At 35.8% G+C, this 18,253-nt stretch overlaps 1 protein-coding gene across 3 annotated transcripts in view; it reads right to left on the reverse strand.

The window, feature by feature from the left end:
• ak5 (adenylate kinase 5) overlaps positions 1–18,253 on the reverse strand; it is a 112,093-nt gene that overhangs the window by 79,361 nt on the left and 14,479 nt on the right. For all 3 annotated transcript variants that reach the window (XM_012960520.3, NM_001112994.1, XM_031899783.1), the window contains 2 exons: positions 15,634–15,803; positions 15,424–15,537 (listed from right to left, as the gene is read on the reverse strand). In XM_012960520.3, coding sequence (XP_012815974.2) covers positions 15,424–15,537; positions 15,634–15,803 — 284 coding nt within the window. The remainder of the gene's footprint in view (positions 1–15,423; positions 15,538–15,633; positions 15,804–18,253) is intronic.

Genomic DNA, 18,253 nt, shown 5'->3' on the forward strand with positions numbered 1-18,253 from the left:
GCCTCAAGAGGGAAAAAAAATACTTTCTGACTCCCATGACGATCAGAAACAAATTGTAGTGAATACAAAGAATTTTGTGTGATATGCAGAATTTTTTTGTGCAGATATCAAGAAGAAATTAAAGGAAATATTGCCTACATGGTTATGAGCCTATACAAATCATGAGCTAATGATGAATAGCTGTGATAATAATTGCACATACAGCATATACCTAATATAAAGAATGGCTTTTTAATTAGTCTTCATTTTTTATAAGTTTTGAATTATTTGCCTTTTTATTCTCTTTTTTTAAAAGGGGTTCACTGACCACAGCAGACAAAAATGATTGCTCTGTAAAGCTGCATTTTTATTGTTATTGTTACATTTTATTACTAATCTTTCTATTCAGTCCCTCTGCTATTCATTTTCCAGTCTCTCATTAAAACCGCTGGCTGGTTGCTATGGTAATATGGACCATAGCAACAGATACATGCTGAAATTCCAAAGTGGAGAGCTGCTGAACAAAGGGCTGAATCATACAAAAACCACAGGAAATAAAAAGTGAAGACCACTTTCACATTGTCTCAGAATATCAAGCTCCATGTTATACGAAAAGTTAATTTTAAAGTGATCAACCCTTTAAATAAATATACCTAAATGAAAACTGTTTAATCTCACTCACAAGATATGTCAGTTTTACATGAGCTGCCCATCTCAGCAGCAACAAAAAGGTTGGAATTCACAAAAATGTCTGTAAAGAAAAATGTTGTACAGGTATGGGATCCATTATCCGGAAACCCGTTATCCAGAAAGTTCCGAATTATAGAAAGATCATCTCCCATAGACTCCATTATAAGCAAATAATTATAATTTTTTTAAATGATTTCCTTTTTCTCTGTAATAATAAAACAGTACCTTGTACTTGATCCCAACTAAGATATAATGAATCCTTATTGAAGCAAAACAATCATATTGGGTTTATTTCATGTTTAAATGATTTTATAGCAGACTTAAAGTATGTGGATCCAAATTATGGAAAGATCCCTTATCTAGAAAGCCCTAGGTCCCCTGCATTCTGGATAATAGGTCCAATACCTGTATAAAAATGTTCAATTTGCACTGACCCATTCACAGATCAATTTCCCATCATTTTTCCACCTCTACCAACAATTTTCAAAAAATGTCATTAAAAGTGGGTGTGGCTATTTTTGTGTACAACTTTTCTGAGAATTAGTAATAACCAAGACATTTTTACAGACATTTTTTATGTCAAAATTACTCAGTGATAACGAACGGGATTAGCGACAAGTTCATAAAACTATAAGATCCATTTTGTGAATTTGTCATGCTTACAACATTTTTACAGTTTGGCACTAAGGACTCTAAGGACTGTGTTCTTACAGACACTTTTGTGAATTCCCCCCAAAGTCTTTTCCCACTATTCATGTGCTCTGAAGTGAATTATACCATGGGTATTATTGATCTAGTCTGGATCTGGCTACTGCATAAGTGTTCGAACTTACTGTAGGTGTCAGATATGATCCTTCCACAGATTATTATAAACCAAAATAAAATCTGTACTACAATGGAACAAACTTGATAGAAATAGTAGCTGTCAAAATGTTTCCATTATAGCAAGCTGTTCCACTTGGATCCAGCTGCATGATTGAGATCTCCCATAAAAATGAGATACAAGAATGGAAGATTTGGAATTCGAGTATAGATGTGCTAATGAAAAGAAATAAAATATTAATTATGGCAGATGTGTGAAGCTCATTTTTACTTCTAGCATATTTCTTATTTCTTCTGTTAATCATGTCTGGGAAATACATGACAATGTGCAAATGTGTCCATGGCCATAGAAATTCCTTTCCTTGCAGTTCATTTAAATAAGAAATCCTAACAATAGTTGGCTTATTTATCAATCTTTGAGTTTGTTTTTCTAAATCGAATAAACTTGCATATTGAATACTTTCTTATTTATTAATAAGGAAAACTTGTTTGAATAAAAAACTCAAATTGCAAATATGGCTTGTCTTTGCCTAGGACAACACCCATTGGGGCCAGTTCACTAAAGGTCGATAACGCCTATCGCATGCTTTTTTGCATTAAAAAGCATGCGATAATTAAGTCCAGATTCATCAAAGTCATTTCGCATGCGTTAAGACGCATATCGCATGCGCAAAAAAATGCACTATCGCAATGCGTTATTAACCCCGCATTGCGTTAATTCTCGCATAGAAATAAAACTAACGCATGATTCACAAACACATATGAAGTGTTAAACTCGCTAAATATCGCATTAGTCTGTGCGAATATTACCACCTACTTGGGGCAGGCGGTACTTAAACAAAATTGCGGTTCGTGAGCTTTTGGCAACACAATGGACTTTGCAGTGGGATTTATTCAAGTATGTGTTGGCCCTAGAGTCATGCATCCTCCAGTTTTCAGGGAAATGGTCAGTTTCAGAACAGTAGTTTTCCGAAAGTAATGGTTACGTGCGTAAAAAGTAATGGTTAAAGTGGAAAATAATGCACGCATCGGGAATTAACGCAAGAAAAACGCTTATTGCGAGTTAAATAACGCAAAGAACATCGCATCTTAATTATGACACCTGTCCTTTTAGTGAATCGAGCGTTAAGTCGCAAAAAATAAGCAATACAATTTTTAACGCATGCTATAAATAGCGCTCATTTTATTGCCCTTTAGTGAATCAACCCCATTGACTTCTATAGAAACTCAAGCTTTTAGATGGCAAATTTTTGCGTTTTTTTGCACTTAATAAATATCAGACAGAAGTTTTTGAAAAATTTTAATCGTAAAAATCAAAAATCAAACTTTAACATTGATAAATCTCCACAGAAATATTATACCTGCAGCCAAACGAGAAGAATTTCTTTAAATATTTATTAAAAACTGCTTCCTCTGAGTTTTCACTAATAGGTGAGATCACTATTAGAGCTGCAGGTCAGGTTGTTAAGTGCAAAGAAAGGGCACAATGCATAATGTTCCCTTATGAATAACGATCATATTAATGAAAGCAGGAATACGTAACAACTATCTGATCAAACATCAATCCATTATAAAAAGTAAAAATAAATAGTGTAACAATATGGTTACTAGTTACAGCTGTCATGAGTACTGGTCAGGATATATACAGTACAACTGACAAAAAGGTCTTATTTCTCAGTCCTGTACATTATTAGGGGTTGAAGTTGTCTATCATCAGACAGGTGTTATTTACTGGGTGGGTCCCTGGGATATCACTAAGTCCCTCCAGATCCAGTGCAGTAAATAAAAAGGTGATTGGACAAAGCCTCCCTATTCAAAGGTTTCTAATTGGAAAGGTACACATACAGTATATAAACAAACACCTTATTTTGTAAATTGCTACACTATTTTCTTTATTTAAGTCACGGTGCAGAACATCATTTTTGTGGGGGGAGGTTCTATGTCTCACTTTGTCATATTTGAAAAAACAATTTTGACAGCTGAATTTATGAGAGGCACAACAGTATAAGTACAGTAGTAGCTAGGCCACCCAGACATAAAACTAAACCTTCTTGGCATAAAAGAAACACAAATTAGGCATCACTGAACCAGAACATAGTATATTTTTCAGCAGAAAATAAATGGCAACATGCCATTTCACACTGGGAACTCAAACAGAATTATTCAGCCAACAGGCCTGTGTACATTGGGAACACAAAATCATTAAGGTTTTAAAACTTAATTTTATGCATCACAAAATATTATCCTTAGCACCCTGTTCAGAGTATCTGTCAAATACACAAATGTCAAAGATGGAGAATTAATCTCAAGAGCTGGGCAGCTGTTTTAACAAATAACTCTAGTGCTTCCAAATCTCTAAACAGGTCTTGATCTAGAGAAATTGTTAACTTTACCCAAGAACAGACTACCTCCCCAGCTACCAGGTGAGGAGGTAGTGATCTCCAGATGAAGGGACATGCCCCTGAAACATTGTAGTTACTTTGTGTAACTTAAAAAACACCAGGGGCTTGTTCCTCACCTGCATCACTTTGTGTGCTGGCACCTAATTCCTTCTGTATTACTGGGGAAGTGCTGTCTCCCAGGGTCCATGCACCAGGTGGGATTGCCCGGTTGTGCTTGTGTAAACTTCATTGCTGTATTTTCCAAATGGACCAGTGTTGTTGTTAGAGCACCAAGTGGGTGTGCCCTTGGCCCTTTGCTTTTCAAACTTGTTTATTAATGACCTGGAGCTCAGCACTGTAAGTACTGTCTCCATTTTTGCTGAAACCTGAATTGAATCCTGGATTGGGGGCATCCCTACTTAGAAATAATATTAAACAGTATTGTGTTGGGAGTATACTTAAAGGAGAATGCAAGTCAAAATTTAAAAAGCATACTGCCCAATAGTCCTCATATTGTTTAGTAAAAACAGCACACTTTTGGCTCACCTAATCAAATATTTACTCAGTCACACTTACTTCACATTTTCTAGAACAGGCAGCCATCTCTAAAAAGGTATTCTCCCTTCCTTTCCCTCCTTGCTTCATACTGCACATGTGTTTCATTCCCTCCCGCCCCTCCCCTTTGCCAGATCCGCTTCTGATTGGCTGGTGGGCATGTGTAGCTCAGAACAGCCTACAGGAAGGGAAGAGAGATTTCAGTGATGTCACTGTAGTCTTCACACTGCTGTAGGCTGCCAGCACAATATCTCAGAGAAGCAAGCAGGGATCTGGGAATTTAGATATGCAGTAAGTACTTAAAAAGAATGCCTTTAGACTTACTTTTAATTTATATTAACCTTTCATTGTGCTTTAATTTGGGTTTTTTTGTAGGTAACAAGTTGTTCAACTCTAAGACGTGTCACTCAATGGCTAGGAAAGCAAATAAAGTACTGTCTTGCAAACCTTAAGAGATGAAAACAAAAGTTTGCCTCTTTATATGGCTCTTGTAAAGCCTCACCTTGAGAATGGGGTTCATTTGATAGGCTTTACCTTGATGAACTTTTGTCTTTTTTCAAACCATATTATCTATGTAACAAACCAAGGGCACACAAACATCAGCCAAATAATGGACAGAGGCATGCCTCTGCTCCCAAACTTATTCCTGTTATGGGAAATACATTTCTTACTGTGTATGAGCACACACCACATCACAAAATGGTAGCTCAAGGAAAACAATGTAAAACAGAAATATGTATTGATATCTATATGCCAATATGATTGGCATTATACTTTTGGATAGATCACTTTTTGGGATATTAGGGTATTGCTGGCTATGTTTTTGTTCAGAACATAGCTTTCCTTCACACAAGAACATGAGTCTAATATCCTTTGTGCACTTTGGAACAAGGCTCCTGCCTGTTGGCCCATGCGACTTCCAACACTTGCCAACTATTTACCTTTCCCACTGTTCCCACCACAGGAAATTTCTTTGTAAGAAAATGTCTGAAAGCTAAGAAAATAGCTGAATGAATGAAAGCTAATTCCAATAGAGATAAATGTAAATACCTTTAGAAACAGGATATTTCCTCTGCACAATTCCATGCACAAATAAACTCATAATATCCTCTCTATGCCTAAATACAGACTATAAAATAAACATTATACATATAACTGCTCCCATGACCCCAGGTTCCCTTTATCATTACATACACCATACTCCAATGCTTTGACAATATCTTTTAGTATTATGATTTTCACTTTATTGTTCAGTACTTGTCATTACTTTAGTTAAATAACTGCCTTGTATAGCCACTTACAGTTGAAGCTGCCAGTGACAACTAGACTGTGAGTTTCTGTCTTTTTTATGTAGTTCTGCTGTTTTTATTACTCTATTCAGCAGTACTAAAAGGTCTTTAGGAACATTTTACATCTGTAAGTTTCTGCTTAACAGAACTAGTACTCTACGGAAAGCAGCAGTGGTTTGTTTTATGCCTTGCATTGTGGTTTTGACATGAGTACAGGTAAGATATTCCTTATCTGGAAACCCGTTATCCAGAAAGGTTTGGACTACTGGAAGGCTTCTACATATAGCATCTGTACCAATTGATATGGTTGCTAAAAGGGTTATTATCTCCAAAGATGCGGGATTGAATACAGTATGAGGGCAGTTCCTGCATATTTGGAGATAATAACCCTTTTAGCAACCATATCAAATGGAACAAACACTGTATTGATGATCTCATCTTTATATGGGTGGGCACCTCTAAGGACCTTCACAAGGTTACACAATATTTAAATGAGAATAACTTGAATTTAGGTTTCACTATGACTACTAATGCTAGAAATTCTAGTACTGACACTTGTTGGCAATAACACGACTAAATAAATTGAATTTAGGGATTATTTCAAGCCAACTTCAGGCAATACTATATTGCGGGCTTCCTAAACATAAACTAAATAGCATACCTTACAGCCAATTTGTAAGATATAGATGTAATTGCTGAAATGCAGATTCATTTTCAGATTTGACTAATATTCTTAGCAATAAACTAAAAAGACAGGGTTATTCTGATAAACATACTGACTCTTCTTGCTTAAATATTATATCCAAAAAGTCAGTATTTAAAAAGAACCAGTAAGCTAACCAGTAATGATGTAATGAACAGACTGATTATACAACTTAGAAAATCATATTATCTGTTTTATGTGCTTATCAGTAAAGGCTCTGGCACATTAACCCATGTGCCAGTTATAAACATGTTACCCATGTCCAGTTACAATACTTTAATAAAAACAATAGGTTGAATGTATTTTAGAAAAAAATCTTTTTTTTCTGGTCTCCTGTTCAACAGGAGATTTACATGACTTAGTAGGGCTGATTCACTAAAGTGCGTTAAAACGTGCGCTATTTATAGCGTGCGATAAAAATTTTATCGCGTCTAAATTTTTGCCACTTAACGCACGATTCACTATAAGCATACTTGCGCTAATTTACGCACGATATTGCATGCGGCATTTACCGCATGCGCGCTAATTAACGCCTATTATTATGTGCACTAATAGTCGCCGCGTATAAATAGTAGCATATAAATAGTAGCCACATATAAATAGTAGCATATAAATAGTAGCCACATATAAATAGTGCCTATAAATAGTAGCCGCATATAAATATTTATATGCTACTATTTATATGCGGCTACTATTTATATGCTACTATTTATAGGCACTATTTATATGTGGCTACTATTTATATGCTATTTATATGCACTATTTATATGTGGCTACTATTTATATGCTACTATTTATATGCACTATTTATATGCAGCTACTATTTATATGCTACTATTTATATGCACTATTTATATGCGGCTACTATTTATATGCTACTATTTATATGCGGCTACTATTTATATGCGGCTACTATTTATATGCACTATTTATATGCGGCTACTATTTATATGCTATTTATATGCACTATTTATATGTGGCTACTATTTATATGTGGCTACTATTTATATGCTACTATTTATATGCACTATTTATATGTGGCTACTATTTATATGCTACTATTTATATGCACTATTTATATGTGGCTACTATTTATATGCTACTATTTATATGCACTATTTATATGCGGCTACTATTTATATGCTACTATTTATATGCACTATTTATATGCGGCTACTATTTATATGCTACTATTTATATGCACTATTTATATGCGGCTACTATTTATATGCTACTATTTATATGTGGCTACTATTTATATGCACTATTTATATGCGGCTACTATTTATATGCTACAATTTATATGCACTATTTATATGTGGCTACTATTTATATGCTACTATTTATATGCGGCAAACTGGAGGCTACATCACTCTAGGGCCAACACAGACTTGAATAAATAACATATTTTATTGCCAAAAGCTCATTAACTGTACTTTTCTATAATTACCGCCTGCCTCAAGTAGGTGTTAATTTTCGCATAGTCTAATGCGATATTTAGCGCGCCTAAGTGTTTGTGAATCATGCGTTAGTATTCTTTTCTGCGCGCTTATTAACACATGCGTTAACATTACCGCATGTGGTTGCGCACAAATTAACGCATCCGATAATACTGTAATGAATCGCGCGCTAATTGTCGCGTCTTTTTTAGCGCAAAAAAGCGTGCGATAAAAATTAACGCACTTTAGTGAATCAACCCTACTATGTTATATAATATCCTATTATTAACAACCTTTTAATTTGTTATTTTTTAACTTCATATTGTACTTATTATTCTCTTTTCAGATTTGAAATGGGTTCAAAAATGTTATTGTTATTGTTACTTTATATTTCTATTTAGGACATCTATTTATATTCTAGTTTTTTAGTTGTTGGGTCAATTTAAACCTAGCAACATCATAGCTGCTAAAATTTTAAATTGAAGAGCTGGTGAACATAATAGTAAATAAACCACACAAAAAGTAGACCAATTCCAAACTGTGTTAGAAAGTTACTGTGTGCATCATATTAAAAGTTAATTTTGTAATGATATTCTACACATATCCCTTAAGCTTTAAAGTCTTTGATGAGTGGGGTAGTCAGAACTAGGGCGACTGCAGGAAGGGAGGTCCAGGAGTTGAGGGAGGCCCAGTGAATAAATAATAGATGCACAATTTAAATATATATATATATATGTGCTACATTTTACCTAGCTGGAGTTTGCTATTAGCCCAGTTCCTTCTAGTTACAACACTTATCAGAAGAGTATGCAAGTCTCCTATTTACATTTAGCAAACATTTATATTTCAGACATATATTCACTAAAACGAGTGCTGTAATGCACCATCAAAACAAAGTCTGCTATATGTCAATGTGGACTGTTGCAGGACATTTAAGTATGTGCCAGACGCATCTACCTGTGCAAAGATATTCAGTAGTGCAAATACATGGTGAGGCTGGGAATTTAACCTTCTCCAATTGGTAATAACAGAAGCACAGTGTGTGTGTATGTGTGTGTGTGTTCAAACCTCTTTTTGCTATTTCAGGAATGTGATAGAAAAATATAATGGAATATTGAGAACTGTCCCCAGAGGTAGATGGAATTTGACTGTTGTGATAGATAATTAGTGCAGATCTGTAGTTCAGTGTGCAAGTGGCAGTATTTAGTGTCCGAGTGTTTACTTTATTGATTGGAGCAAGGTAGGAAGGGAGGGAATAAGTCTCCGCAGTCTCACATGGGAGGATTCAACTTGATGGATAGTGTCTTTTTTCAATCTAAATGAACTATGTAACGATGTAAATAAATCTTATGTTTTAGAGATATACTTTAGGTATTTCTATTATTTTGAATGCTACAACCACAATTTACTTTCTATATTTAATACCTATGCCTGTCCATACAGAAAATACATGCACATCCATTTGGTATATTTGCTCACTTTGTTATAGCTGATTTACAGAAGCAAAATATAAATCCCCAGAAAAGTAGTGCTTGGTTCAGCTAACCTTCAGGCTTAAATCCTCAGCCCAAACATAATCTGCAACTGAGTTAATCTTTTAATGTTTATTTTTATTTCAAGGTTGTTTTAATGTACTGTACATCCTGCTTTTTTATTTTCTAGCCCCTTGGGAAGCTGTCACACCGATATACTCTAACTTCATATCATGATCTCTTCTTCTGGAATTTAAATTTCACAACACAAACTTCAACACAGGGACTGGTAGACTGAAGTGCTCTAGCTAATCCAGACCTACCACTATGCTGAACATCTGCCAGCTACAAAGTGTCTCTAATATGGTAGTATCCGAGGTTCGCAAACAGATTATCTATAAAAGTATAGCTCCACATGTGCATCACAGTATGTGTTATGTTTGGATCTGCATGACTAGATTTTGAGCAAATGATTAGATCAGTTTCATGGCATCAACAAAGAAAAGCTACCTAAACCTGTGGCTTCCCAGTTGTTCTATACTACATATCCCAGAGTCATAACCTACACAAAACTGCTTTTATGAGCTGAGGAGGAAGGCTTGGGTATTCTTCGTATAGAGGATTATGTTTTCATGAAAACTATAGCTACAGTATGTTACTTAATACTTTTATTAAATTTACTGTAACAAATGCTTAACAAAGAAGAGGGCTAGCAATGCTACACATTATGTTTTGGGATTCACTAACAGCCCATGCAAACCACAGCCTTCAAGAAGTGAAGATCTGTACCTCTGAAGCTCTTCCTAGTAGAGTTTCTTTTCTACTGATTCACATCACATACTCTGTGCTGCTGTCTGTCATTTGACCAACTCACAATATACTGTATATATAGTGAGTATAAATCTCAAGCCAAAATATGACTGATTAGTAAATAATTCATTATATGGTAGCTCAGAAACCAGTGTAATTAGCATCAGAATGTATTAATCAGCCCTGTAGTATCAGCTTATATGACAGGCCAACCTTATTTTCTGCTTGATAATTTGAAACGACTCCTAAGATTAGCTTGTCAACAGCTGCTCAGAGCGTACTGCATATCCAGCATATCCAGAAATTATATTTTTACTAACTGGTAGTAAAGTACTGTAGTTCAGTAGCTATAAACAGATCCATCTCTATATATATGTAGAATTGTTTTTGACAGAGACATCAGTTTCCTTTTTAACTTGAAAAACCATACAATTAAACTGCTTAGTGTTAATCTTAAACAGTACTCTTCTACAGTACATTACAGAACAGAACAGGGAACTGTTAATTTTCAGCCAATTAAGACTCAAACACTCTAAACCTGGAATGTAATATATGGGAACCAAAGCTACACAGAGCACTTAATAGGCACTATCCTGCAAACCTAAAAGTTCCACCTGTTGCCTCCCATTGACTTTGATAAGGAATGGCTGGCAGTAAGAGTATTGTAACAGTACTTGAGCTTCCCATTCAAGTCAATCAAAGTTGATGAGGAAGACTTCACAATGTAAAGTGGCCATTGTGCCATCAGCCTAACTTAGCTACCCACATATAACTGAAGAATATCCACAGCTGTAGGAAGGCAACCACCAAAGTATTACTTGCTAACAAATTTCCAGTGCAAAACACCATTTTCTAACTATATAACATTATAATGTGTTAACCATGGTAAATAACATCATCCTTTAAATGGCAATAGTGCTGTCACTTGGTGGGCTTCCATTAGAGTTCATAAAGCACAAACTGTAAATTTTGGGGCATTTTCAGATTTTCAGATAAGTAGCACAATGAATTTCAATTAATTTAAGAACCATTTGCTGACAGAATTCTTTAAAAATTAAGAATTCTTTGAAAGCTTTATATAAATTGTTGAACTATGAAAGACTGTTATACTGATTCACAGGGAAGACATGCAAATGATCAGAAAGTCCCACACAATGTTCTGATAACAGTACATATCCAAGGCCAGCAGCACATTCCTTTTTCTATTTTCACAGTTGTTACCTTGTTTTCAGTGACCTTCATGTACATAGACTATTTTTTAAATTTTATTTTTTCCAGGGTGCATTTAACTGTTTCAATTCCATTTACATTGTATTTACGAGTCTCACACATAACTCATGTAGAATTAGCTGTTGACACTACAGAATTTCTGTGACAATCTTCTTTTTCTTCTTTCTTAAATTGTTTTTTTTTTTGCAGAAGAGCAAACCAAGCAATGTGGGTTTCTGCCTCTAATGGCCCATTGTCTTTATCAGCACTAGTTCTTTCCTCTGCATCTACCATGTATGTACCAGAGCAAGGTTCCCTATAAGGGCAGGTAAGATTGCCAAATATAAAAAGGAAGGAGGCTGCAGGAAATGGGCATCAAAAACAGGAAGGACTGAGCACTGGAACACAACTAGCGGTACAAAGCTTCTGAAAATAGGCAAGACTGGACAGTCAACAAATCAACAAATCAACAGACCAGACAGGAACAGGCAATACCTAGATCTAGGACCAGAATGAGACCAGCATTCATACAGGAGGAGAAATTTGCTCGAAATGTCTTATTTCACCTTGAAATTAATCCACTTCATCTTTGCATTGCATTGCAATCTATTTAGCAGTTAGAAGACAGAAAGAAGCAAGGCACAACCAACATTCTGCAGAATCATACCTTTTAGGTATGCTGCCAAGCCTTCAACCTAGGGCATCCATCAGGTGTTATTAACTATACTGTTCCAAACATTGACATTTTCACAGACCTTCCTATTAGTGTGTGACATTCAGCTATGCTTACTGAGTGCCAAAAAGTAGGTGAGGTCCAATTTTGCATAGCTTAGCCCCAGCTGTGAGTCTGTGCCCAGCACCAGCACCAGTTTATATACCTCCAAAATGCTTGTGCCCAGCACCATTGAGATTCAATGTAAATTTCCTATGACCCAGTTAGGGCCAGAACACAAGTGAACACCTTGTTTTACTCTTCTTTCCATATTGTTACCCAATGTCTCCTCGTTACAATGGTTTTAACATGTAAATGTAATTCAACTGACTCAAGAAATAATGTAGTCAGTTCTCCTCCAGGTCTGTTGATTAGCTGGCTTCTGCTGCATGGTTACAGGAAACATCCTGAAACAAGTATATGAACAACCACTTCCCAGATGTGTCTTCCTTGTGCTAGTGAGAACTATGCCACACTGAGCAAACAACGTTACTAATAAGACAATTCTCCAGTGTGTTGGGGGCAGTGTGATGACACTTGCCATTAAGCATGTAGCAGTTGTATGGCTACAGTTTATATACCTCCAAAATGCTCTGTGCCCAGCACCATTGAGATTCAATGTAAATTTCCTATGACCCAGTTAGGGCCAGAACACAAGTGAACACCTTGCTTTACTCTTCTTTCCATATTGTTACCCAATGTCTCCTCGTTACTGTGACCGTCTCTCATTCTTTAGCTTTAGCTATTCTCCAGTATACTGTATAGTACAGTCGTTAAAACTTACAATGGTTTTAACATGTAAATGTAATTCAACTGAAAATAATTTAGTCAGTTCTCCTCCAGGTCTGTTGATTAGCTGGCTTCTGCTGCATGGTTACAGGAATCATGAAACATGTAGTAATATTCAGTGCAGTGTGAGAATAACTAAGTACTGTACCTAATTCTGTATGAATTTACAACTGTACAAGTTTATGGACTGACAGCAAGCTGCTTCAATTATTTTAAAACCGCTGAAAAGCTCTGTTAAATGGGCCTGTTAATGTTCCTACTAACTGTAATTTCTCTGTATCAGTTTGCAAATGAATCATCACTCAGCAGGGTAAATGACTTTAAGGAGATTGTTTAAGAAAAATGCCTTTAAATTGCCCCAGTGTTAGTTGCACATATAATAAAATGCTTGTCATTTGGGAGTTTACTAAACAAATTGAAGTAGAGCACTTAAATGTTATTCTGTCACCTCACTGAATTACATGGTTCCTACATGCTCCTATGTTCTCCTCCTCCTTAAGGAACCCCAGCCACATAGGAGAAGATTTATAAAAATGTGAGATTAGAAAAATTCACCCACTTTCTGTTGATTCCTATTGGATTTTTAGAAGTGTATATCAAATGTTGCTTAATGGCTAGTGCCATCACACTGCCCCAGCACACCGGAGAATTATCTTATTGGTAACGTTGTTACTAGCACAAGGAGACACACAAAGTGGTTGTTCATGTAGATGTAGATGTGGTTGTTCATGTAGGATGTTTATTATGTGTCTTGTGTAATACAAACATTAAAAAAACATGTAAAAATAGTAATGAATAGAGAGTGAATTTTTCAGCGGTGAGCTTGGTGGTAATCAAGCAAGGTTTAAAGCAAGTTTATGTGTACTTACCACGTTTGTTTTACACAAGACACATCATAAACATCCTGAAACAGCTATATGAACAACCACTTCTCAGATGTGTCTCCTTGTGCTAGTGAGAACTATGCCACACTGAGAAAACAACGTTACCAATAAGACAATTCTCCAGTGTGTTGGGGGCAGTGTGATGACACTTGCCATTAAGCATGTAACAGTTGTATGGCTACAGTTTATATACCTCCAAAATGCTCGTTCGGGCTCTTTCTATCCCCACCTCACAGATTTTGATTTCTGAGGCATAGCAGGCAACAGCTGCTCTGGGGTAATCCCAGAGCATGTTTCAGTATGATAAATAAAGCATTTAATTTTCTTGGCACTGCTTGCTCCCTATGTAAGTGTCTTAATGTACCACAAAATTGGATAAGACACAATATTCTGCTTTGCCGTTATGATTTACTCAGAGTATATGCTGGCAGCCCCCTTCACCATTTCAGCGAAAAATAATACATCCCTGTTTTTCCAAGATATTTAAAATATTAAAAGCAGTCAAAAGCCATACCATGTGAAATGAATAAAAGTTTCCTGTACTGGGATATACTTTGGTTAATAGATACATATATACTGCTAAAAACATAAGTTAAACACTCAGGAGCATTACAATATTTCAGTATGTAGAGAGACCAATAATTGCAAATACATTATGAATGCATTTCTCTGCAAGAAGTGACCTATTTCCAGCAATGTCCCATGATCATGTTCTTCTCAGATTGAAAATAAATTGAAAAATCCTAACATTCCTTGCACGCTTAGTAATGCATACATTAGGGGAAGAATTACTTGGCATCCATCTGTTGCAATAAGATTCAGTAAGTCACATACTGGCAATGCCAACTGCATGCTAAACAGACACTACCACACTTACTGGGCAGCAACCAATATAATAGGTTGCCATTTAAAAAAGAATCAGAATAACATTGACCTTTTCTCAAAATCAATTTCCATTTTTAATTCCAATGTATATTTACAGAACCAGTTCCTAAAAATAAGTTTCTTTTTACAGAATGAAAGTTTATTCATTCTGGCTCATCTTGCTATTTGAGTCTGACACAAACATTCGATAATAATAATCTTCAACTTTTTCCATAAGAGGGAGCCTATAAAGGAACATACCAGTTTGAGCAGGTGATTTAAAGATCTGTAATTTTACTGGTATTAAACTTTCTTGCCATTTTGAGGCTTTTGGTTTGGGGTTAAAGGGGTTGTAAACACTCACTATACCCCCTAAATCTCGAATTAAGATGACCAGAACGGTAGTTAAAAAGGAAATTTCAGACTCATTCCCTCAAAATTTATAAGAAATAAAGTAATAATATTTGTAAAATGTGTTCAAGGTCTAGTAACTCATAGCAGATGTTTGTTTGAGTAAATGTAACCTGCTGATTGGTTGCTATGGGTTTATAGAAGTGGAACCAACCTTGCATCTTTTAATACAAATCGCTGACAGTACTTTAGTCACAATATGTATGGAAAATGAGTTACTGTCTCAAGTATCATAAATTAATATAGCTTGCAATTAATTGAGCATGTTAAGATGGAAAGAAATGGTAGTTTGTGGCATGATTTGTCTCATTATCATGCCAGACCTCAGTTTCGCTTGGAGTTGCCTTCTGTAGGGAATTCTGTCTAGATTATATAAACAATATTCAGTTAAAATTAGAAGATGAGTGTTCTTACTTGATCCTCAAAGGAGAGAGCTTGAGCTACATCTCGAGGAAATCCATCTATAACGATGCCTTCAGAGTCTGGAATTTGCATTAGTTTTTGCTTTATTTCAGTAATGGTGGTTTCCTTTCACACGAAAGAGAAAAAAGAAAATCACTCATTAGCTGCCAGTGTCTTTATTAAGTTCAGGTTATGTGAACTCCATAAATGACTGGGCTGTACCTGTGGAGCTAATTCGCCTGTTGTTATTATCTTAGCAATTAGGCTCCATTTTCTGTTGCTGCTTGTGCTGTGGATCTTCTTTCTTAACAACTCGCCCACTGATATGTATTCAAAGCCATAGCGCTCTGCTATTTTCAGGCTCTGAGTTCCCTTTCCACTGCCAGGACCACCTACAGTTAACAAAATGATGGTGTCATGTATTGTAGATGTTCTAATTAAACACATGCATTTTTTAGTAGGGATGACAATATATTTTGCATTACAGAAGTTTATTTGATGATGTGATGAGTCATGTGATAACATTTGTAAAACCAAAAAGTGTGAAATTCTATATAAGCTAAACCCAGCTGTATGTTTTCTTGTTTGATTATACAGGCATAAAGCTAAGGCCAATAGGGGAAAGTAAAATAAGTATAAAAAGGACTCCTTTGGAAAGTAGTCTAATTCTGAAAAAATAAATTACATTTTACTGTTAAAAAAAAATACTTTTAGTTACCCTACTGGCACACTAATGGCATCTACATGTATCTTTGGCACAGAAGCACCCACTTATGTCTCTTATTAGCTCTTAGGTAACCTAACACTAATCTGTACTAAAACAACCGTATGCCAAAAAGACCAGCTCTTGCATAAAGTGGGGGTCCTAGCTCAGGTTTTACAGAGCAAGAGCTTATTGCTCTGGTGAATGTAAAAGTCCATTTTTTTCATATGGGGTTGTAAATTGTGTTAAAAAAAACCAAAAAAACTGTTGTGAAGTGGTGAAACTGGCATGTACCTTCATCTAACGTAGGGCCCCCACAACAGTTTTGTCAGTTTACAGTATTTTGCAGTTGCTTATTAATTAGTGCCTCGCTTGTCCCTCTACATTGCTGGGCTCCCTACAGTCACTGGCTACACGCTAGGCTATATTCTCCTGTTTTTAGATAAAATGTAAAGATGTCTTATCTGGGAATTTGCTTACATAGCATAAACAGCCCAAATTCTGCTGTAAAGACACAAGCACTGCTCATGAAATAAACATTAGCATTGTTTATTTATTATGTGTTGGAAATATCCCTTAGCCCTGTGTTTTTTTTTATTTGTGGAGAAAGGCAAACCGTGAAAAACAGGTAGAAACCAGTTCTAAGACAGACAGTGAGAGGTTGCAATCTAGCCTAGACGCAGTATGGCATCTACACAGGCTGTACTGGCTGCATCTCAGTGTTTTAATTATCATTTTGAAAATGTGTTTAATTATTCTTTGCATCTATATGAACAACTTTAGAAAAGGTTTTATTTATAAATTTTTGTACTATGGCAACAGTGCAGGAAGAAGTGAGGGGAGGGGGTAGAGGCATTGGTTAGCAGCAGAACCCTTTATATCTGCCTTATATACCAACATCAGTGCTTGTCATAACAGTAATGAACATCTCACCAACCATCTGTTTCAGCACCCCCCCTATGTACCTTTAAACAGACCCATTAAGAGCTCTGATACATGGAGAGATTAGTCGACCGCGACAAATTTCCCCGATATAACATCCCACCAGCAAAAATGTAAATTGCCGGTGGGATGGCATACACGGCGGCGCAATTTGCGGAAAGGCAACTTCGGCGATCGTATGCCATCCCACCGGCGATTTACATTTTCGCCGGTGGGATGTCATATCAGGGAGATTAATTGCCCGCAACAAGGGAGACTTGTCACGGGTGACTAATCTCCCCGTGTACCAGAGCCCTTAAGGTACAAGGTGTGTGAGTGTAATTTGTCCTCTAATGCACAATACAGACACAGGGTGCCTGTTGCACAGTACAGGTATTATGTCCCTTACAAAATGTGGTACTTTGTGTCTATGTGTCTCTTAAATAAGAATTTACATTCTTAACTATAAATATTGTATACAGTTTGTTACAAATGACATGCACAGTACTTCCATTTCTCTCTCTATATACAGTATTTATACAAACATCATTTGCATTCAGAAAAGGATATAAGAAATTACAAAACAGCCCTAGAGACCAATAGATGTGACACAGTTTAGTTATTGTTTATGAAGGGAAGTAAGAGATACACATCAGCCATTTATTCTAGGACAGTACATTTCATCTTTTATATACTTTTTGATCATAGACATATTTACTGACTTGAATTATACTTAGATTCAATAGTTCTGCACTCCACATGGACCGGGTGATTACATTCAGATATTAGGCAGTTATTCTGGGATAAATGATTGATAGTGTACTATACACTGATCTGAAATGTTTTGGTTTAAAAATGACTGCAAATTTCTGGACAGCCAAATAGTAGTTTCAGAATCCCAAAGATCTACATGACATTTTAAAAGTCACTAATAGAAACATTGACTGGTTTTATATGAAAAACTATCATGTATGTACAAATAAGCATTCCTAATGCAGTAAGCTCAAAAAATAATTGAAATAAATAAGAATTTATGGTAGGTTGAGGTAAAACAAAGTGGCACAAAGAGGTTATACTTTAATTAAATCTCCATCTTTATTACGCTGCAAAAAACAACTGATATTAATAAGTAGCTTTTAAATACCAACCTATTCAACATCCTAAGCAGGTACAACACGTATAAAATTAGTATAAAAAAATAGATATGGCCTTTATCCT

The sequence above is a fragment of the Xenopus tropicalis genome, chromosome 4 (assembly GCF_000004195.4).
Source record: "Xenopus tropicalis strain Nigerian chromosome 4, UCB_Xtro_10.0, whole genome shotgun sequence".
NCBI lineage: Eukaryota > Metazoa > Chordata > Amphibia > Anura > Pipidae > Xenopus > Xenopus tropicalis.